At 36.8% G+C, this 24436-nt stretch overlaps 1 protein-coding gene and 1 long non-coding RNA gene across 12 annotated transcripts in view; both read left to right on the top strand.

The window, feature by feature from the left end:
• Nucleotides 1–1313: 1313 nt before the first annotated feature.
• LOC148781729 (uncharacterized) lies at nucleotides 1314–2363 on the top strand. Its single transcript, XR_016056866.1, has 2 exons — nucleotides 1314–1449; nucleotides 1642–2363. It is a non-coding gene; the product is annotated as an uncharacterized LOC148781729 (long non-coding RNA).
• Nucleotides 2364–3445: 1082 nt separating this feature from the next.
• The window catches only part of LOC18435100 (kinetochore protein NDC80 homolog), a 35134-nt gene continuing 14143 nt past the window's right edge, over nucleotides 3446–24436 (top strand). For 5 of the 11 annotated variants that reach the window (XR_016058107.1, XM_088870284.1, XM_088870279.1 and 2 more), the window contains exons 1-3: nucleotides 3465–4256; nucleotides 10000–11122; nucleotides 14347–14593. Coding sequence is in view for 9 of the 11 variants with exons in the window: in XM_088870284.1 (XP_088726410.1) it covers nucleotides 10941–11122; nucleotides 14347–14593 (429 nt within the window). In the remaining 2 variants the exon portion in view is untranslated. Of the gene's footprint in view, nucleotides 4257–9980; nucleotides 11123–14346; nucleotides 14594–22007; nucleotides 22546–24436 lie in introns of those variants that run through there. The other 6 variants (XR_016058108.1, XM_020667786.2, XM_088870283.1 and 3 more) reach the window with 5 other exon arrangements.

The following is a 24436-nucleotide window of genomic DNA, read 5'->3' as shown; positions in this document are numbered from 1 at the left end:
CATCGCAACATCATTCGATAGTAAACAAGTTGTCTATGTTTCACATTGACCATAGTTTGAGGGGGAGTAATAAGAATGATAATATTCTAGAAAGATAAGGATTTGTATGATACATATAATGTTCTAGAAAGATAAAGATTTAACATGATATATTGTAATCGCTTTGTATAGTAATCGCTTTCATATCTATACAGATTTGTTATAATTACATCCTTGGTTTTTGTCAGTCAAAGATAAACACATCACTATTATAAATAGAACCCACATCCCTCTCTATAAGTGCGGATAATTTTACACAAATATCATTCTCTAAATTTCTTCAATTTGTGAGTTAGTTAAAGTAATAAAGAGAAGTCAAGAAAAAAGAGAGAGAACTCTTAAGAAAATTCTCGCTCTTCTTTCATGTGAAAGGCGAGAGATGTGATAGACTTAGCGTGCTGCTCCACCTCTCTCTCGTTCTCTATATTTTCTCTCCCACCTTTGTGTTTTAGATTGATTAAAATCATTTTTTTATATGGTTTTGAATTAATAGAATTAGGTTTTAAATGGCTTGAGGATAAGGCGTCAATCTCCACCTTGAATAACGATAGCTCACCAAAAATTGATAATTTATATGAAGCATCTCTTCACTCTATAGATCTCCATAATCAATGGCCCACATTACTCCAAGTTAAAAAGAAAGTTCTAGAATCCCACTAAATCTTAATTGCAATACATAAAAGAAAAAGATTATAAGGTGTCAACTTTATATTGTACAAGTAAGGTGCACCTAAAAATCCACTAGAGAAGGTTGTTCCAATGCTGGAAAACCCTTAAATCGGCCATCTCAACCTTGAGATTTATTGATATGAAAAAAGGGGATTTCTAGTCCTAAAAAGTGTTCATCTTCTAATATATTATCTAGACTGTCTACTTTAAAGATTTTAAAGTATTTGTAGCTTTGCTTCATCATCACCATTTTCTGGAACTTTAAATTTCATAATTAGCAAAAACAATAGATTTTCATAACATTGCAAGGCTTTGCGGCACCAAAGTTGCATTTTCGGCATAGTTTTGAGGTACACCTTACTTCAATAATTATTGTTGACACCTCATATAAACCTCACTTATATATATAAATAGGAACTTTGAGCACTTCATCTATCATCAGTCTATTTTGCATTGTTAAAAGTTAGTCCATCAATTTATTTAGGCCCCACGCCGCACCTTGGTTACCTTCTCACCTCACTTGTGATGGCTATGGCCATTGAAGCTTGACCTATGGTGCTAGTATTTTGAGCATAGTGTTGTGTACGTCATACTTGCCCTAATCTTGTCACCCACTGCACCACTTCACCCCATTACCTCCATTGAACCTTAAAGTCATCTTCAAGTGAATGAAACCAACCCTCTTCCCAAATTTGAAGCTTAGGTGGCCCTCTGATCTGCACTATCTTAGGTGAAGTTCTGGTATGTAGTTTGGTAAATCTTGTTGAAGTAATCTCGGGCATTCTATTATAGTTTATGCTTTTCCTTGTTTCGATGGCATATTACATGTTTTGAATTTGTAACCTTGATATTATAATAAAAGTATTTGTTGTATGGGTTTATATAAGTTCTAGATTCTTGTATTTATAATACACGTGCTGAAATTTTGTACAGGTGCACATAGTCTTACGTGATGCAACCTCAGTTGTGGTTTTCAATGGAAAACAGAGTTGGGGCATATTGGGGGCTTTGATTGGGCCTTGTTTTAGGCATATACTACATTCATATTAGAGAATTTGATTGGGCCTTGTTTTAGGCATATACTACATTCATATTAGAGGCTTTGATTGGGCCTTGTTTTAGGCATATACGAGCAATAGTTAAGGGGTGGACATTGTCCTGAAGACGTTCAACAAAAAACATGTTTCTCTAGATAAAGCTTGCTCCTCGCGTGATGACTTGCTGAACGGCTCTCTCTTCGCTATCTCTCTCTACTCCTGGTTCCTCTCACCATATAAAGCTCTCTTTTCTCTCTCTCTCTCTTTCTATCTCTCTTCTCTATGCAAAACCCTAGGACAATCTCTCTCCATCTCTTGTCTTCTTTGTGGAAGCTTTGTTTATCTTAGCCAATCGTCTCCCTTCGCCCCTCTCTCTCTTTGTAGAAGCCCTCTTCTCCCTTGGCCCATCTCTCTTTCTCTCTCTACGAAAACTCACGCTCATAGTTGCTGCCCTTTGCAAACCCTCAGTTGATGAAGAGAAAGGGATTCACTTGTAGCAGTCGCTTGCTCCATCGCCATCATCACAGAGCAGGAATCTCAAATTATTGAGTATTTTTTTTCTTTTGTTTATTATGATGATAAACCCCAAATGACTATATAAATAATTTTTTTTGCTGCGATTTTTGCTTATAAACCCCAAATCAGTGAGTTAACTCACCGATAAACCCAAATCAATGAGTTAATATTTTAAAGATAATGTAAAGCATGTATCTTAAAGATGCATGTAGGTTGGTGTTTCCTTTAAAAATAATCGAAACTAATAGTCAAAATATTTTCTAAGTAGAATTATCATTTTAGTTATTAAAATTTAGAAAAAATTACATACATATCCATTATACGTTGGGTTACTACAGATGTACCAAATAGTTTCCGTTATTACATGTATGTCCGTTTTTTACTTTTTATAGCGCAATTTTTTTAAAAAAATGACTTTACCTTTTTTCGGATGTTGAATAACCGAATTGGAGGGTTTTTCGGATGTTCAACATCTGAAAAGAGGCCGAAAGTTTAACGTTCGCATTCCCATTTTCAGGTGTTGAACATCCGAATTGAAGGGTTATGTCGATACTTTGTATTCCTTGTGAAAATGATTTCGGATGTTGGACATCCGAAAATGTCATATTTTCAGATGTTGAACATCCAAAATATGATATTGATCATCCGAAAATGGTTTCGGATGTTGAATATCCGAAAATGGTTTCGGATGTTGGACATCCGAAAATGTCATATTTTCGGATGTTCATCATCTGAAAATGACTGTGAAATTTCAGAGACTTCCTGAAAATTCAAAGTCATATTTTCGGATATTGATCATCTGAAAATATGACATTTTCAGATGTCCAACATTCGAAACCATTTTCAAATGTCCAGCATTTGAAAAACCATTCAATTCGGATGTTCAACACCCAATAATAGGAATGTGAACATTAAACTTTCGGCCTATTTTCGGATCTCGGACATCCGAAAAACCTTCCAATTTGGTTATTCAACATCCGAAAAAGGATAAAGTCTTTTTTTTTTTTAAAATTACATTACAAAAGGTAAAAAACAGACATACATGTAATAACATAAACTATTTGATACATCTGTAATAATGCAAAGCATAACGGATTTGTATAAAATTTTATTTTTTTTATTTTTTCATGTTACATGTCCTTCAAAATTAAATCTTAAAATCCATCTCAAAATTAGGTTTTATTAGGAAGACCGCATTTCTACGTTTGCGGGGTTCGGTACAAAAGCAGGTTTCGCCTCTCCCCACCTTCTCTATCTTTTCAATTTTGAATGCCATTTCCCTCTCGCAAACAAGCAGGAGTGACAGCACGTCAGAGCAGCGAGAATGAAAATGGCCAAACCCGATGCATAGATTTGAAAGTGGATGACAGAGAAAAGGAAGAGAAGAAATCCTAATGAATTCAGAGAGAGAGAAGAACAGGAGGCCAAAAGACGAGCATCCATGATTCGAATTAGAAGAAGGAGATAGACGGAGTGAGGGTTTTGAAAGGATACCAAAAAATCATAGTTTAGAGAGAGAGGAACCAGAAGCCAACAACATAGAAAGACGAACAAAAAGAAGAAGGCGTTAACCAGGGCAAATAAATCATAGAATCAAATTCAGGGAGAAAAGAGTTTTGAAAGAGATTCATGGTAGAAGAGCGAAGAGTTGGAGATTTCTAATTGAGAGAAGAAGGCGCGCCTTAAGGAGGCGTTTGATAACTTTGTAACAGGGTGAAAGTGCCCGACTTTCACACTTACTGTACGTTTTTGGAAATGGAGTAAAGGGGTGAAATCGGAACACCCATTTCTTTTTTCACTTTGCTCTTAAGAAACTGTCTGCGCATCGGGTGGGATGTGCCCGAGTTTTCACTGAAAACTTGCGTGTTATTTTCACTCCATCAAAAACCCTAGCGAGGTGCTCTTCTTTCCCCTCTCACAATCTCCCTCCTCCCTTCCCTCCGTTATCTCTCGCTCTCGCACCGTGTGCGAGCAAGAGCAGCAACCTCGCAATAAGTGAGTTATATGAAGATTTTCCCTTCTTTTTTTTTTCTTTTTGTAATTTACTAATTTAGGTTTCTGGATACTCTGGATTTTTTTAGGAAACCCTGTAAAAGAGTTTAGGGCTTTCCTTATTTTTCTCTGTTGTAAATCTACCGTAAACAAATTTTAGTTTTTCTCCTTTGTAAATCTCCTGTATTTTATTCTGTTTTCTGCTTTCTTGCTCCATTTCTTTTCATACACAAGTGAACAAGATAATCTGATTTATTTCATTGATTCATAATATTTGATGCCCCAAATGCATGTAAAAAATCAGCAACCTTGATTCACATAATTATGTATTGGTGATTCTAGTTTACTGATTCTAGAGAGCTACATCAGTTCTTTATTTCGTGGCTTGAGATGGAAGCCACGAAATTTCAGTTTACAGTATGGCACTTTCTCTTCTTGCTATTGTTCCTCTATAAAGATTTGTTTTTGTTCTTTCTTATTGTGCGTTGGATTTCCATTTATTCGGTGGTTTTGGTGATGTTTTGCACATAACAAAGTTGAGAATGTTCCTGTATAATCTGGTTTATTTCATGGATTCATAATATATGATGCTCCAAATGTATGTAAAAAATCAGCAACCTTGATTCATATATTTATGTGTTGGTGATTCTAGTTTACTAATTCTAGAGAGCTCAAGATTTCAAAAAATGCTAAGCGGCTCCTAGGTGGCCTGCCTGGCGCCCAGAACCTCGTGCGCCCCTGCAGTGCAAATTCTTAGCATTTTTTTTATATATTTGCTATCCAATGCACATATATGCATATATTTTTGTCAAACTTTATAATTTATTCCATTTGAAAATATTGCAAGTTCGCAACATACTTTTTATATACAAACATATCGCATATCTCAGGTTGAGAATAAACTTATTCAAAATTTCAAACCATACAAAACGTTTAAAAGTCTAATAGGCTATTGTAAGGTCTCCAACTCTCATATTTTCCATTGTCCATATCCATAAAATAAATCATAATAACATCCAAGTCTTCAACAAACTGACTTTTAAAATTATGAAAAACCATTAAACCTCACAACAAAATAGTCCAAAGTATAAACCTCATTACAAAATAAAAATAGTCCAAATGTCTAAAGCCCAAACCAAGATAATGCAATACAGTTACTACAAAAGAAGACAAAAGACATCAATAAGAATCAGAATCATTGTCTTCATTGCTTCCATCTACATCAAAATCGACGCCGTCATCATTAGAATCATCACCCTCTTCAACATATTCCCCTTCTTCCAAAGATTCTTCTAAATATGCCTCCTCTTCCTGTATCTCCCTCCGTGAGTATGAAGTACCAGCAGAAGAAGTTGCTCGAGTGGCCCTCCTAGGATCAGAAGCTTTCCCCGAAGCCTCTTCGACCATTTTCCATGTCAAACCCTCCCCAGGGAAGACCTCCTCAGTACCAGGGTCATCAACTAGCCAATTTGAAGCATTCTCCATGTCTTTAGAAGAGATAGGATCATTCTTTGGCTGGTTTTTCTTCTCTTTGTATGCACCTATAAGGAAAAATGCATAAGTAACTACTATGAGTCTATGATCTTCTTACCTTCTATGAATCTATATTAGAAAAATGAACTTATAAATAAGAAAAGCATATAAAATTATAAAATACTAAAATACCATCTCAAACGGATTCCAATTGCGCTCACAACTAGAAGAGGTAGTTGTCAAACTCAAAATCCGTATAGCCATCTTCTGGAGGTTTGGAGTGCTACTCCCATGTTGCTTCCACCATTGGGCTGCAATATGTATGCAACCTTTATAATTAATTTAGGTATTTAACATTATCAGAAAGTTGAAACTTGAAAGAAAATTATAATTTATAAAACAAAAGTCAAAAGTATATTACCTGGTTCGTCTTTGTTTCTCTGTCTTAATGCCATATCTTTTCCAAATGACATCAAAGAAAACTTGTACAAATAAGTTCTTCAGTTGATATCTTATCTTGGATATGTGGATCGAGAACTAATTTCTCAAGACACTCATTAAAATCTTCCATGATTATTCCTTTTGACTCAATATGCGCATTTGATAAAAGAATTTGGGGTTCAAGTAGAATTCCGCTGCATGCAATGGTCTATGGAGCTGCTTATCCCATTTGTCATCTATAATCTCCCAAATTGGATCGTATTTGGCTGCATTATTCCCCAAATTCTCTGTAATCTCATTCTTAAACCTTTCCATTGCATCATATATAAAGCCCATGAAGGGCTTATCAACATCAACCAAGAGCAAGCCTTCACCAAGGGAAGAAATACTAATATTGCATGCTTCACTCCATGCCAAAAATATTTTGACAGAACAATATCCCGTGCCTTCTTTCCCTTGACATCTCTAGACTACTTACACCTACTCCATTTCTCTAAAGCAAACATAGATCTTTATGCGATCGTCCTCTTATACATGTTCTGTAGACTTAGGTAGGCAGTGGCAATTCTAGTGACCCCAGACTTTACTAGCTCTCTCTGCTTTGTAAACTTGCGCACTGTGCTAAGGGTAAGTATGTGAGTGTATATGAAGATTGTGACCGCCTTAGCCTTAAAAAGAATTCTTTTAATAGTAGGCAAATCACCAATAGCCTCAAGCATAAGACCTACGCAATGTGCCGCGCAAGGAGTTCAAAATATGCGAGGCCTCTTCTGTTGAAGCAAATGACCTGTAGCTAGATTGGGAGCAGCATTATTTTTGACTGCTTGAATGTACAAGTTCCTCCCCAACCTTCTCAATGCCCTTATCGACGAAAGAAAATATATAATAAACATCATGAATATAATTGGAAGCATCAATTGATCACAAAAAAACTGTACCCAAGGGACAATTATTAACAAATTCATGTTACTCCTCCTTCTCCTATCACTCAACATGTCTGTCATTAACGAAACCCCAAGTTTAGCCCATCCCTCTCTATGGGTCTTGAGATATTCGTTAGTATACTCAAATTTTTTTTTTTTCAGTAGTGGCTCTCCAATCTCATAAGGAGTCGGAGCTTTCAAACCTGACCCAAATTGCCCAATTACTTCCAACATTGTATGGAAGCTATTCAAGCGAGTAGTGTTAAAAGAAATATTCGCATGGTAAAATCATCGAGCAATATACTTAATCACCCGGCCTCTATCTTCCGTCTTAAATTTATTTTCAATTGTCACTTGTTTTTTCCCCTTACCTCCCTTACCTTTTTCAATTACTGTCTCAGGGCTAGGTGTAAAAAAAACTATCTATAGGCCCTCTCATACGAAGCTTCTTAGATCCAAAAGCCCTCTTGCTCTTAGAGTTGTGTACCAACCATGGCTACCTCTTCTTCCCTGTCTTCATCCTCTTCTTTAATGTCAATATTATCATAAAAAACATGGACCCCTGACTTTAATTATTCTATATTCTTTTTTTTTGAATTTTTTTTACTCTTTTCATCTTCAATGTATTTAGAAATTTCTTTATTTACTAGCTCTGAGACTTTCTTACAGGGGGCAACATCACCTCTAATACCGACAAGATGTTTCTTAAATCTATTTATGTCGGCATTAGAAGCATAGCCACAGAAATTGCACATAATTTTATTCCCATCATTCTTATCCGGGTTATCATAATATTTCCATCCCGGATCTACACCCCTAGTAGACCCCGCAGAAGACATCTCAAATTGAAAAAATAAAACTCAAATAAAGATTACAAACTGACATTTTCTGTGCAATCTCTGATCTTCGATGTTGGTTACTTCAATCGGGCTATTAATAAAATCAAAAGTCTTCTATTGCCACCAATAGCACCCTAAAAATAATTTCAATGAGAAAAGAAAACTTTTTCAATCCACAAAAAGTTCTTTCAATTCTCAGAAATTACTTTAGATTCTCAAGAATAAGTTTAGAGATTGAGTTTTTTTTTTTTCTTCACTTTGGAGGTTAAAAATAAACGTCATAATGTTTTTATACAAATTTGGCGGTCAAAATGATCCCTTTTGCCCTTTTGAGTGATTTTAAAAATCGAAAAAGGCCTTACGGCCTTGGGCGCCCCCCTAACCTGCCCAAGTATAACCACCAATGTAGGGCCGCCTAGGTTGTGCAGTTTTTTTGTTTAGGCCGCCTTGGCGCTGGGCAGACCGTTTTTTAAAACATTGAGAGAGCTACATTAGTTCTTTATTTCGTGGGTTGAAATGGGAGACACAAAATTTCAGTTTACAGTTTGGAATCTGTCACTTTTATTTTTTTTTAATTGTGGTTGGAATTCCTCTGTTTATTCTATGGTTTTTGGTGATGTTCGATACATAGCAAAGCTGAGAATGTTCCTATATAATCTGATTTATTTCCTTGATTCATAATGAATTGAATGAAAATTTTCTTCAAAAATGGAATAGATGGTCCTCATTTCTTCAAATGGAATGGATAAAAATTTTCTTACACTTCCTCTCTCCTTTATCCTTTTTCTTCCATCCTCTTTCTGTCTCAAACCTTTTCTTCATTTGATCGAGAGAAAAGGCTAAGAAAGGGCAAAGTCTGCAAGAAGAACAATTATAGAGAGAAAAGGTTTATTGTTTTGGACTTTTCATAGAAAGAAAGAACTGGGATCAATTTTGATTTTATGAGTAAGAACTGGGATCAATTTTGATTTTATGGGTTTTTTCGATTGGTTGAAGAGTTGGTTACAGTGAGAAAGATCTTGCTTATCAATATATCCTGGTGTGGCAGTAATATGTTGTTTTTCTCTCGAGGACTTAGTTGATTGTAGATTGATGGGTGATTTTGTGGCAGTAGAGAGAGAAATTCAACAACTTGTTTACTTTTACATGAAGAGAACTGTTGTTGTAGGGGAGGGTTAGACAGAAATTCAAGACCTTTTAAATAGATGATTGAAGAGAAGTGTGTTGGAGTTTAGAAAGACTAAGGTTGATTTGCTGATTTGAAGATGAGATCTTAGAGATTTTTTTTCTCTTTTTAAGGTTGTCAAAAAAAAAAAAAAAAAAAAAAAAAAAAAAACAGAAAGGAGAGCAAGCGTTAAGAGGCAAAGAAGACATTATGAGGGTCTCTCTTCTTACCCACTAATGGAGGATCTCTCTCTCACTTTCAACAACCTACCTCTCCAAAAAGTTTAGAGAATGTTCCTGTATTGCATGTTTGTATGTTCATCTCTGCTTCCATACTGTCCTTTGCTATCTTTTGTTATATCTGGATCATTATTTTGCTTGAATTTGGGTTTGAATGGCTGAAATCCTAGAAAGCTTGCTTCAAATCAACTTGAAAGTCCATTGTTTGCCTAGAGTTCACCCAACATATGGTAGTTGCTTGACTTATGTTCATTTGATCCATAAGAGCTTAGAAGTGTCAAGTGTATCTGATAGTATGGCTAGACTTATTCGAATTATGTCATTTGGCCATGTTATAAATCAGTGGTATGTTACAACAATACTATGGGTTGACGTGCTTTTGCTGCATTCAATTTATGAAGAACGAATTTGTTAGTATTTTTTCTCTGTTCATGGGTAAGGGAGCTAACATAACATTTAGGAATGAAAGTGGTGTGGGTTCCGAATGCTAGATTCACACTTTTATGAAGCTCCAAGAACAAAAGTATTCCTTGAATCTATTTACAAGCTTGGAATTGTATTGGATGAATGGAAGGGACCTTATTTAATTACAAAATGTTATTAAAAGATTGCAATTTGCACATGTCATTGAAATACATAATTAACAGTATTACAGGCAGTTTCTAGCTTTGCCATTGCCAAACAGGTGAAAACCAACGTGAAGACTAGATGAAGAAGAAGACCAGCGCGGTGCCACCCCCTATGAACAGGTGGATCCGCAAATCCATGGCTGACCCTCCCTTGCCACCTGATCCCCCTTTCTGCCGCGCCCCACGCCGCTCATCCACTAGCAGCTATGGCAGCGCTGTTGGCGGGTCCCAAGACCCTTCCCATTTGTCAATGACCTATCGTACCAAGCTGCTGCCCTCCGCTCCCTCAATGACTATCTTTCTCCTCACCGCTCCCCCTTAAGACACTGAGCCTCTGCCCGCGAAATTACCAACACCTTTCGTTTCCTCTCCAGTTGCCTTGACTTCAATATCTCTCATCTTGACCAAGACCTCCTCCCTCTCCTCCACCACCTTGGATGCTCCCTCAAACTAAGCAAGAGCAATTTAAAAGCACCTGCTTCCCCTCACTTGTGGCCTGTTCGCCTTTGCTCTATGCACTGGCTTGTCCAGGCCATCAAATACAAGGACCACATCTCCTCGAACTCACATGGCCTCAATTAGCTCCTCGTCTACATTGCACTTAGCTATGACCACTTCATGAAGGGAGATGAGGTTGCAGTCAATGCACTGGACAAAGAGTACTTAAGGAAAGTTGAGCAGGAAAGCGTGAGTGCGATGGCTCTGGTGCGCGAGCGTAAGCGCGAGCTGGAGGAGGCGGAGGGGCAGATAGCTGCTCTACGATCCAGGCCTTAAAAAATAGAGTTAGAGAGAGAAAAGGCGTCGTTTAGGGGAGATGTGAATAAGTTTGAGACATATGTGGAGAGCTATTTGGAGAAGATTGCGGCACTGGAGAAGGGGATTGAGGAGAGGAGAGAGAAGTTGAGAGAGGTGGAGGGGGAAAGCAGGAGAGTGAGGGAGGAGAATGAGGGGCTGAGGAGAGATGTGGAGAGTCAGGCAATGAGTGTGAGGGACGTGGAGCAAATGAGGAGGGAGCTGCAGGCAGTGGAGAGGGACATTGCGGAGGCAGAGTTGGCCAGGGGGTCGTGGGAGGATAAGGTGTGGGACATGGAGAAAGAGATAGAGAAGGTGGTTAAGGAGATGATTGGATTGGTTGGGGACTGTAACGAGGCCATTGAAAGGTACAAGAGTTTCTTACTCTTTCTTTTCACCTATCTGCTCTCTCTGTTTCCATCTTCTCACCTATCCTTAATCTTCTCTCCCTCTCTCTTTTTTCCTGATCCTGCTGTATGTGACTTATTCCCATTACTAGCCCTTGATCAACAAGGGAGAAGATGAGAATGTGAGAATGATCGAACTTCCATTTCTTGTTAATTGTTTAAAATACTTGTTTTTTAAAGTCATATGATAAAGTGATTCTACTGCTTTTTCTCTTAATGTCTTATTTTACACAATCTCTCTCTCTCTCTGACGCACACACATATTTGTGGCAATGGCAAGTGAAACTCAGTATCTTAGCAACTTGGATCTCTGATATCAAGGTTTCTCGGTAATTTCCTATAAGGCCATCTCCTCTTTCTCTCTCTCTCTCTCTCTCTCTCTCTCTCTCTTTCTCTTTTGAGTACCATTGGACAAGGAATCAATCCCTGATCATAGCTTTTCTTCTGGATTTCCATATCTCCAGCACCTCTCTTATTTTCAGTCAACAATGCCAACATGGTACTCCAGTTTCAGGAAAAAAAAAAATTGTCAACATGGTACTCATGCTACAAGATTTGATTCTAGGTTTAACAAATCAGCTCGGCCTTGGAAACTGGGTTTATAACTTGGACGAGTCCAAGTGGTCTCACCCATCGAGTAGTGTACGGGGCCACAACAAGCCCTAAAAAATTTAAAAAAATCAAATAATTTGTTAAAAATAAAATAAAAGCGGTAAAAATAAACTAAAATAAAAAAATATAAAAAGGCTTAAAAAAAACTAAAAACAATATAAAAAGTCCAAATAAGAAGAAAATAATATAAAACATGTATTTAGAAAAAAAATTGATTTGTAGGTGGAGACATTTCAAACTATCCAAAAAAAAAGAAGAAAAAATTTAAAAACAACGCATATGACAAGAAAAACTCATCACCATAAAAAAAATTCAAACATTTATCATTAATTGCACAATTTAATACACTTTTAATGTTTTTTTATTGTGCCAACTCCCAAGTCATGTACTATACTCGTCAAGGGACTGAGCTCGGCTGAGATCTAGTGGAATCTGCTGAATTTTTTTATCATGATTGGAATCATTTTCTTAAAATTGCTGCTTGCTTCTCCTTTATTCTGTCTATTTATTTTTGATGAGTAACAATTATGTTGCTTCTCTCTATTTATTTATTGCAAGCAACATTGCTGTTGTTTCCCTCCATGTTTCTTCACTCAGTGTCACTAATCTACACGCTAGTCACATTCATGGAGTTTATGAAGACACTATCTTTCCAACAGGCATCCAAGCCGAGCTATCATACCGGTCTCCTTTACATTATCCCTTTTGTTGGGTTAGTGAAGGTTTGGGTCTTATTTCAATATTCCAAATGACTTTGTTGGGTTAGTGAAGGGTTGGGCCTTATTCCAATATTCAAATGACTTTTTTTTTTCTTTTTAGTGTTGCATTTTTTTTTGCTGTTACTGTAGCTCGAGTAGCAAAACATAAATGCTATGGTTTCAAAATCCAGGATAGTCTAATTAATTTTGGAAAAGAATTCCTTTATGGTTTCCCATGCTCTTAACATGCAGGTCCGTAAACCCTGATATTGCAAATTTTGACATCTTCTTTCAGGATTGTGTTGATGGGTTTAAGAATTTGATTTTTATGATTTCTTTAGATTTCTACACCACATGTATGACAGTTCCTAGACTATCTAGTCACTTTCCTTTAGATTAGTTTCTCTCACTTTGCTGCCTTTGCTCAAAACTGATTCTGTGTTTTTGGTGTAAAGCATATATTCTCTGCTTTTATAAAGAACCGGAATTACTAAAAATAATAGAAACTTGAAATTTCATGTCAGTTAAAAATTAATAATGCATTATATATGTGTATCGAATGTAATTTAATTAACTTACCCAGTTAAAATCCCATGGAATCATATTGTCACTGTTATAAAGTGTTGTCACTATTATGAAACAGCAGAATCCCCTGGCTAAGTACTTTTGGTGGTCAAAGGGACCTCATTAGGAACACCTGGTACTAGTATTACTAGGGTTGATTGATGAAAACTCTCTTGGAAGGTCATAGACCTTACTAAAAATATCTGAAAGGTGCATGATGCCATTTTATCAGCAGTCATTTTGGCCATTTTGTTGGAAGATATTCTATCTGCACACCGGCACAAGTATCAATGCCCAAACAATAATGTAAATATGTTAACTTTGGAGTCTAAAATCGTGCCTTTTAGTCCATAGACCAATCCTTTCTACATATATCCTTTTTCTTCACAATGGTTATATAGTTAGGATGTGGCTCACCCTTAATCAACCAGAAAGGCATTCAAGGCATTTCGCATCCTTTCATCCTTGAGGTTATCAAACATTGAGTGTTCACCATAATCAGTGGGGTCACAATTACTGTGTGGGCCACAATGACATGCTTTAAAGGCATTATCTCTAGCTATTTCTTTAAAATATCGATTTGTTTGGGGCCAGTTGGAATTAGTGATGATCTTCTATGATTTTTCTTTCATCCTTTCTGCAATTAATTGTTATTCTGTTGCAAGAACTTCCTGGATTATTATTCTGGTATGGGTAAGTATTTTGACTGTTTTTCTTATATTATTAAGTATGTATGTTGATATACCAACATGCCTTTTAATTTCAGTCAACAATGGTACAACTGTAGTTTCCCTGATATTTACTTTTACATTGTAGTGAGTATTTTGATTCTGTCCTTTCTAAGCTTCTCTGTGGACAGAAACCATGTCTTTTAGTTTTTCATTCTTTTCTACAAGATGAAAGTCACTTCCCAATGGAACCATCTTTGAGAAGTGCTTTTCTTAAATGTGTCTTATAATTTGCCTTCATCTATGTACCCTGTGAGGAGAACATGGCTATTTATGTTTTAGGATTTTAGCTAGCTGGGATTGAATGGAAAGTCTTTGTATTTATTAGTGGGTGTCTTAGTGAGATCTTGAGAATCCTCGTCACCTATTTGTTACAATTTTGCTTGATTCCTGTTAGCTTAACTCTTTTGTGTATGTTTTCATTTTGATGATCATTAACTTAAAAAAGTGAACACATTGCATTCAGTCCAATCTTGTCATCTGGGTAACTTTGTTTCGGGTGACTTTGTTTCTGTTGTTTGTTCATCCTGATATGAAGGGAATTGGTGTGATGGGTTTGCTTGTTATCTGTCTTGGTTGACAGGTTAAAGATTGGAAATGATTTGAAGTTCAAGCTTAATAGTAGTGGATCATCACTTGCTGAGGTTTTGGGCATTGATTACAAATCAATACTGAAACCTGCACTAATAGTATTTGGTGATGACTCCAAGAAAAATGGCAAGAAGAAGTATGAAGAGTTTGTTGCCCTCCAGAAACAGTTGCATGAGAAATTTTTACAACAAGATGCAATGAAAAGTGACAATGCCATTCGTCTAGCAAAGATAGAAGAGGTAACAGCTTCAGATCCTTAATATTGATAGTCTAGTTATTGTCTTTTGTTGGTGCATGTATGGCTTAAGTTCGATTTCTTTTGTATTTGAACATATTTAGATTCTGCTGTTTATATTATAAATCTCTGAATATATGACTGTTTCGCTTACAAGAGAAGCACTGTTCATTGTTCTTCCTGTAATGCATTTCAAATGTATTTCATCAATCATACTGCTCTGTATGTCTTATGAATAATTCAAAATATCATATTACATCTCTTTGTTGGTGCGTGTTCTTTAAATATTAAATAGAGAATGAATGACACTTTATTGTCTTCTATTCGAAATCACATTTTGGGGCAATGTTTAAAAATTGCTGATCTGGATCAAAATTGCCCTATCTGAGTTGGGATTCCCAAGGGACTGTAGTCGTTGAGGTGTGAAGCCCTTCTTAGCACTAAGGTAAGGCTAGCAGAGAGTGAGGCTAGCTGGGAGCGGGATGCGACTCTTTGGCAATTCGAAGACAAAGTCCAGGAGTACTTGCACGGCAGCTCGACGAGGGCGTCGAGTTCTTCAGGTGGTTTTGGCTTGTCACTGACTGTTGAGGGGGGCCCACCTCCCACTCCCCCTCCCTTGGTCAATCAATGGCAATGAGATGATTGACCAAGGCCTCCCCTTAGATGGAATTGGTTTAGTCAGGGCGGATAGGCCGCCAAAACAAAACCCCAGATCCAGGTTTCCCTACGATTCTTGAACTCAACCCGATATCAAACGAATCACCCGGTTTTGTCAGAGAACAAGGTGATTCGAAGTGTAGAGTCACCGATTCCCTGTTTCTTCAGGGAAAAAAAAAGGACCTGCCAATTCTCTGTATACCTTTTCTTTTAAAGTTAAATGTTCCATTTTTTTTAACTTTTATTATTTTATAGATTTTTGTTAGATCGCCATGATTCGCGTGATCTGGATAGGTATTGCAATTCAATTCTGTCTGGCGAGGAACCCATTTGGATCCTCAATCCTTTTCTTTAAACATTCTTTTGGGGCTTCCACTCTCTTAGGCTCAAGAATCTGGGCACTGCTTCCTTGAAAAAAAATGTGGCAACCTAATAACAAATTTCAGTTTTGGATAGTACTTTATCAGATAGTAATGAACCACTCATAGCCCAAGTGAGTGGGAATCAAGAAAGCAAGTTTCTGGGAGATTTGTTTTTTTACTCATGGAGAATACAATAGAATATGAGATAGATCATTAATAGCACTAGCGGAAGGTAATAGTGCTCATGATGAGTAAAGAAAGGGAAGGTGAAGGGATAGCACGAGCATTGGCAATCTCATTGCTAATTATCTGAACCAATTTCATATTTGTAATCTGTCTTAGACACTATTAACGTATGTGAATATTGGTATTTCTTAACAAACCAATATTAAGTATCCTAAAATGGTGACTATTGATTGTTACTTGTGACTTGAGATACTCATCCTCTTGGTGACGTATGCACCTAGGACGATCACTTTGTTGTTATCATCCAACTACAAAAACGTCTTCACTTCTTGCCCAATACTATTTGGTCCGTACTTTTTTTTCCTCCCTATGGATGCAAATCATGAGCATCAAAAGAAATTTGAATTCCGTTTGTAATGAATTTGTGAATTAGACTTAAATCTTTGTGAAGTTACTTGTGCAAAAAAGACCTTTAGCATCTCTTGGTACTACTTTTGTGCTGCGGGTGCAGGGCAACTACTCCATCTTTCTTAGCTACCCCAACTATTCTCAGCATTTTCTTGATGCCCCGAAGTTTGAGCTGACATCATCCATCACATGGCCCCTATGGAGTGGTAGGGCCTCTTTTGTGGCGATTAATGTAATGCCCTTATACATGATGCTGGAAGTTGTTGCCTTTTGAATAGTGCTGGCCATCTCTTATCTTAGAAGTGGATTGTTTGAGAAGCCTGAAAATTATCTGTATTTACCCAAGCATGAGGAAATTGAGATTGTTTGAGGTGCCCAAATCTTAACTTGTTTTCTCAAACATCAGGAAATTGAGATTACGCAGAAATACATGATGTCAGACACAGTGTATTACACAGTTTCACACGTGTGTTCCATAACCCTCGTAACCAGTCCCGCGATTAAAAACTTCTTACCAACTTGGACAAACTCACCGAGTTGACTTGGCAAGTTCCCAAATTATATGACTCAAAAACTCGGATTTAATTATTTTTTTTTTTTGTCATGTAGATATAATATAGCATTTAGTGAAATTGTATGAATGTAGTATGACTTGTCAACTCACTTACGGTCGAATCCCACCATTGGCACCTATATTTGTTCCCAGCGTTTTGTTGCTATTTTTTGTCAACTTTTTATAGAATTTGGAAAAGTTACCTGAGTTTGTGACTCAAGGTTGTTGGTGAAGTACACCCTAGGTCTTGGGACAAGTACCAAGGGAGATAGAATTTGGTGGTTGCTTTGTGCCTTTGAATGTCGCAAAGGCTACCCTACTAGGGAAGTTACAAAGCGTTCCCCTAGGAGTTTGAGCAAGTTATTATTATTATTGTCATTATTTTTTTTTGAGAAGGTTAACAATTTGTATTAAAAAAGTACATCAATAAGAGTCGAGAGTACCCATATACCAGGTCTTTCAACCAAAAAATGGCCACCAAGCAGTGGACCTGTACAAAAAATAAAGGGCTAAAATATAACCCCAAGTAGAAGAGATAGGGTTGTGCAAAAAAGGAGGGCTTATAGGACACACTCGATTACGAGAGAAAAACTGTGCAAAAGAAAAAAGGAGTGCCCACAGAAGTCTAGAGCAGAAATGGAGATGGATCAGCAACCAAACCATTGTCTAAGCAGCTCAATGAAAAGTCGCATCTATACGGGGCATGAGGTTGGCCTGAGCGGCATCTTTATTCAGAAGATCTCCAAAGTCGTTCGACGTCCGCCAAATATGCATCCATGAGACGTCTATAACCATGCAAATATGCTCAATTTCGTAAAAAATATGGACAAGGTACCAAAGAAGAGTGGCCTTTCCAGAGCCCCAGGATATAATGTTTTTGGCATCTCGCTCGATATGCAACTGAGGAGCCCAGGTAAGGTTGGACCTCTTGATGCCCAACAAAAGGACCGTAGCCTCTGAAAATTACGAGTCTGCATGGCCTAGGTAATCTGAGTAGGGGGCCAAAATATTGCCATTATGTTCGCGAAAAACCCCACCAGCTCTAGCTGGGCCTGGGTTACCCAAGGAGCATCATGATACCAACCAGGGGAAGCGACCAATTGTTGGCTCTTGAAACCTGAGGGGGTCAATGGTGTATGAGGTTCTCCCAGTCGCGAAGGAAGGTTGCAGCCGAGATTCCAGCGAAAGCTCTGTGGTTGGATGCCCAAAAGAAAATCAGCGAAGTAATCCTATGGAAAAGAGCTGGGACTTCGCGTTTAATTCCACAGAAAATCTTGGAATTACTTTCGAGCCAAAGGACCCATAAAATTGCTGTTAAGGAAGCTTTCCATAGGATTCTGCCCGACTTCGGCCAGTGAGAATCGAAGGAATAGGTAAGCAGCGCCGGTATAGAGGGTGGGTTGACCCAAGAGAGTCCAAAGAGTTGGATGATAAGGCTCCAAGTTCAAGGGCTATGTGGCAATGGATAAATAAATGAGAGTTCATTTCTTCCTCGCAGAGACACATAACACACCTGTTGGGAATTTGGATTCCTCTCCTTTGGAGATGGTCTACGGTAAGAGCACGTTTAGAGCTGGCAATCCAGTTAAAAGCTTGCACTTTAAGAGGTGCGATGGTGGACCAAACTTTGGGTAAAACAGAGTTGGGGTTGAGGGGGAAAGTGCGAGGTTGCAGGAGCCACTTGTAGAAAGAAGCCACTGAAAGAAAGCCGGTGGGGGAGGGAGTCCAGACTAGGGTGTCCATCCAGGAAAGGGCATGGAAAGTAGAGTGGAGGGAGGCCGAAAGAGACATGACGTCGAAAGTTTATTATTATTGCATATATGTGTATGTGAGGTTTATATGCAGCCCTTCCTTGCCATTAATTATTGTTTGTTCCACATGGCAACCTATTCAATTGATTTCCTGATTGGTAACCTCTAAATTGTCACTTGTTCAACTGGTTGGGGCGACCCATGGTGTTATTGAGATTGCCCAATCAAGGGGTCGATACCTCTCCAGAGTCTTGCTTCTACACTTCAAGAGGGGAATCATGCTTCTACTTGATTTTTGAACTTTAGAATCTATATCCTTCTATAAGGGATTAGATTATGAGTTACACAAGATCCAGATTCCCTAGAATCATATTTGAAGGTTCTTAGACATTGGTTCAACCAATGTGTGTTTAGAGACTCCTTAAGACAAGACCTAGAGTTAGAAGCTAATGTATTGAGATTATTGACATAAATTTCCTTGACCCACTTTAATCTCTGACAAAGAAGGGTACCGTCTTTGCTGTGGCTATCTGATGGCTAATTTGCACAAGATGATGTGGCAATGCAAGTGCTGTGTAAACAACTTTTTCTTTTATGTATATATAATTTGGGGCTTCATTTTAATATTTTTTTTATTCAAAGAATTAGGATGGCGAGGATTGTTGCCACTTTACATGAAGTCATAAACTACACTTACACTTCAAGAAATGCAAAAAATTAGTATAATGCCTAATGAATCATTTTTTTTTATATTTGTTTTAGTGAAATATCAACTCTTTGTTTTTTATTTCCTAGTAAGATTATAAACTACACTCAAAGAAGAAAATATTAAAATATTATAGAGTTTTTGGACTTTCTTGAAATATGTAATAAAGTTTTGCACTTAAAAATATTAATTAATCAAAATGTTGTATGTCCTAGAGAACCCTAGTTAACTTCTCTCAATCTTGGGGGCTTCGCTTTTAACACGCTGGGGTTAGGTCTTGCAAAATTTATTGTTCAATCTTGAATAGGTTAAGATCGAGCTACCTCCTATCAGGTGGGTCCGTTCAACTTGCTAATCTGGTGGGGCGATCCACCCTAGGTCTGTGTCCAAAAGTGTTGACCCAATAGTTTCTGGGTTGGGTCCTGGTCTAGGTTGACCGTACCTGACCCAAACCAAATAGATATATTATAATATATGGTTATAATTTTGTATATCATATATTATTCCCCTTGTCACTTAATACAATAGATAATACATTATAATATTATTTTATATATTTTATTATTATATAACAGTATATAGAAAAATTGTCAAAAAATATACTTTTTTAAGATTATTGGAAATAAACCCCAAACTTTCCAAAACTTTATCCATACCCCTTTTTGGGTGAGTTGACGAAAATAGCACTTACAATAGTCTTAGAACTTTGAAGGCATCACGGTCAATTGAAAAACGTGATGGTCATTGCGGGTTTTAAGTCAAATGTAGTTTTGAAGCATTAGGGCACTTAGAGAACCATAATGATTTATTGGACTATCATGGTTCTAATTTAACTGTTATACTCTTACCTAACGAGGGCATAATAACCCTTAACAACCATCACGACTGTTTAAGTACTGTGATGCCTCTCAACGGCCATCACAACACTTCAATAGCCGTGATGCCTCAAAACCTTGGACCCCCCATGAACATCACAGTAGTGAGTCTACCGTGATGTCATCACGGATCTAAGGCTACTGTGAAGGCTACTTTGGTTAAAAAAATACAAAAAGTGGAGAAAAGAGGTATCGATGAGGTTTTGGAAAGTTTGGGGTTTATTTTCAATAATCCAAAAGATAAGGTATAATTTCTTTGTTGTATGATACTACTGTACATCATAATGTGATGCACTCCCTCTCTAACTACTCTTCTTTTATAGACTCATCCAACCCACCCATTTCACTACGTAAACAATGTGGGGCTAAAGCTTTAATAACCATTATCCTTCTATAGCCGCATCCACCCCACCCCATTTAACTACTTGGGCAATATAAGACTAAAATTTATTGTTTTATACTCTTGTCCTTTAAATATTTGAGCTCCATTCTCTCTCCCAACTTTTATCTCTATCTTGTACACATGAGCTCTCTCTCCTAAGTTCTTTAAAATTTTGAGCTCTTTCTACTCTTCCCATTGTGATCTCTCTCTTTTTCTCTCATGCATAGGAGCACTTAAATTTTTGAGCTCCTATTTCTCTCTCAAGTACTCCCTCACTCCACCTCCACCCCCCAAACAATTAACACGAGCTCTCTCATCCGTATACGGTGTAGTACTTCCTGTTGTGGGGTACACTTCTCCTTGATATATTGTTTTTATATATGCTTGTTGCTACCCTTGTTCTTTTATCTATCTTCTCCTTCATATATCTTTTCTTGTATATTTTACATTTTTTTCCTTCATATATTATATTTTTCTTCGTATGTATGCTTGTTGCAACTCTTATTTCTTTATTTATCTTCTCTACCATATTATCATTATCATTATATTTGTATATTTATCTTTCATAGATTTTGGATACTCTTGCCACTGCCCATCCCTTTAGGCAAAACGGTGAAAAGGACTACTCAAATCGAAAACTTCGAAGTGTATTGATGTAAGTGAATGTTTATGGGTGAGTATCTGAGACTTACAAGCGCCCAACCATTTTTGGTCATGAGAGTAGATTTATTTGTGGAGCTGCTTCCATGGGAGTATGTTTTACATTTACTCCCTTGGGTGCAAGCTGCTTAGTACTTAAGAAGATTTATCTAGTGTAAACGTTTGGGACCTACCATTGATTTGCTAGAGGGATACTCCCAAAAAGAAAAGCATTTGGATTCTAAGTTCCTAAATACTTAGATTTGGTCATCCAAAAATTGGAATGTCTTTGTTCAATAGTAAGACATTACTTTTCCAAGTACTTATAGAGTGCCTGTGATTTTTCTATTTTTTTTATTGTTTGGAAACTAATTTCTAGGCTGAGCGGGTTACGTCTCCAAAATTTAGGGTCCTAAGAATGCTCCTAGATAGTGTTTTATCGAGGGTATGAATGTCCATCATGCTAACAGCCAAAATAAAAATAAAAATTGTTGATATGCTCGTGTATTTTTTGGGATAGAAAGGCAAAGCTCATTAAATGATTTTAGGTATTTTATTTATTTTATTATTTATTTATTCCATGAGATTGTTAAGATTTATATTGTCCTTGGAGCATTGTTTAGCATTCTCAACATAACATTGCAACACAACTTGTGAATGTAAAGATGTTCACATATCAATGGTTCGATCCCAAGGGATAATAGGAAATTTCTCATGCCTATCTGAGTAATATGTATAAGAAATTTTGGATAGTGAATGAATAATCCAACCAAAAATTTTCTCTTGAATCTCCTTTTTTGCTTTATATAACTTGTTAAAGCCTGTTTTCAGTCCGTGGGAAGACAATATGAAAACTTAAAAAATGTACTAGCTAGTTTACTATCAAACCTTGTTGTCAGATGTGCAATATGATGGAGAAAAGCACAAGGGATTATAGAGGGGGAGCCCTTGTTGTCGGATGTGCAATATGATGGATCCAAGACAAGAGCGTATGTTTGAGGGTGAGTATCTTACATGGCTTGATGTCAAGCTAGCAACAGGGGCTAATGAAGAAGATCGACCTAACACTAGAGCACAAAAGAGTAGAGGAGCTGCTGGGTCTAGTCGCACTCGCACATGAGCTTCAGAGGTCGAGGAGGAAGCTGAATCAGAGGAGACCGATGAAGAAGAATACATGGAGGCTGTCGAGGATGATATTGATGATGCCCATGACAAACTCTCAAGATGAGTTGTCTAATTGATATTTGAAAAAATAAAGTTCAAATTTCAAAATTGACTCTCAAAATAGATGATTGTATTAAGTTATTATTTATTAACTATTAACTTTTCTTGAGCTTGACTTTTGATTTGTATTTTGTAATATCATTATTTGCGCTTATGGTTGTACTTATGGTTGTTGATGGTTGTGCTTAATTATAGTTGTGCTTATGGTGCAAATTTGTGCTGATGGTTGTTGATTGTTGAATGCTTTATGAAGTTGGTTTCAAGTTTCTAGTTTCTATCAGGGATAGTGGATAACTGGATACAGAATCTCCGACAGCTAATAGTTTTGAAGTTAATCATGAAACTAAAATACCTACTATCACATATATCACCTTCATATTTTTTTCTATGCATTAACTTATTTTTTTAGATTTTTTAGAATTGTTTAGAATTTTTTTCCATTTATTGACCGCATCCTCACGATGCACCCGCGTCCGGGCTGCATCGCCGCATCAGGGTCGCATCCCGCATTTTAAAACACTGGTTTGACATTTTTAGCTAGTGGAACTGGTTGGTGGACAACTTTGTAAAACAAGGAGTTATGGAGACATTGCAACATCTATTGGGGAAGCCTCCATTGATTGTGTATGAACAAGATATGAGTCCAAAGGCAGGGTCAGAAAGGGTTTTAGTTAATGGAGGTATTGACTCTTCTGGGAACCAATAACGTGTGAACCATGTCAAACCAAGACCGGTCAATACCCGAATGAAATGGATTCGAACTTCCTAGAAGAGTTTTTGGTATATATATGTGTGTGTGTGTATATATATGTACATATGCATATATACATACATGTCGACCCCAATTAATTGGGTAAAGGCTAAAATATAGTTACCGGGATCGCCCACTGCGGTAGCGATTCCGTTTCAGAATCTTGATTCTTCGTTTCCTAAGACGAAACTCGATTATGAAAGAAAGGAATCATGTTTCCAAGTTTCTCGAAATGTGACTCAATTTAGTTTATGAATCTCGGTTCTTGGAAGCCCGGAATCAAGATTCCATATCGCAGACTTTTGTGATTCTTAGCTACACAACAATACAATTATGCTTGTGTGAAACGTTGATTTCAAATTTTTAGAAATTGCGAATCCATATTGTTTGGAATCAAGATTCTATATTGCAGACATCGTGATTCTTAGCTACACAAAAATGCGATTCTACTAGTGCGAAATGTTATTTCCAAATTTTTGGGAAGTGCGAATCTGAAGTTGTTGCACATGACATTAAAATCGAAGTTTTAAATATGGAGAATATGTGAATTTTTTTTTTCCTTGTTTTCTAATTTCTATCCTTGTATTCGAATTCCATATTACTTTTTAACAACTCTCACCTAGTTTAAATATTATTAAAAAAAATTGGTACTTCAAATTTATTAATTTTGGTAAATGATGTGGTACTAATGTAATATTGTTTATTATATGATGGGTACCTAGATATGCTACCACTCTTTTCTTCTAGTAGAATAAGAGGATAAGATTATGAGCAAAGTGCCTTATGGTGTTTTAGGTTAAATTAATCATTAAATATCAGAAATTGACATAAAATTGAATAACTCAATTTTCAAAAGACAAAACTACATCTAACAAAGAAGAATTTCCATATCATTGTAATATTAATATTGTAATATATATTGTAAATATCAATATTAATTGTAATATATATATATATATATATTATATTAATATATCAATATTAATATTAATATATTGTAATATTAATATATATTGATATATCAATATATATTGTAATATTAATATATTGTAATATTAATACAATATTAATATATATATTAATATATCTATCTCAAAAAATAATATATTAATGGGTTTTAGGTTTCAAATGAATCTAAAATCCACAATTTTGCCCATTTAGTATTAAAAAAGGACCCAAAAATACCTTCAATGAGCCTCATTTCTGCCTCTGGGTGGGGCGCACGCCCTGGGCGGGCACCTAGGCGGGTTCAGGGGGGAGCCCAGGCGCTGGGCGGTCCGCTTTTTGAAACAGTGATTTGGCCTCACCATTACATTGCTATGTGACCCACCCTTAGCAAACAAATCAAACCAT

Source organism: Amborella trichopoda, chromosome 6, assembly GCF_054954075.1.
Source record: "Amborella trichopoda isolate Santa Cruz 75 chromosome 6, AtrichopodaSantaCruz75HAP2 v2.0, whole genome shotgun sequence".
NCBI lineage: Eukaryota > Viridiplantae > Streptophyta > Magnoliopsida > Amborellales > Amborellaceae > Amborella > Amborella trichopoda.
Note: the sequence above shows the minus strand (reverse complement) of the source record. Positions and strands in the feature narration are given on the sequence as shown.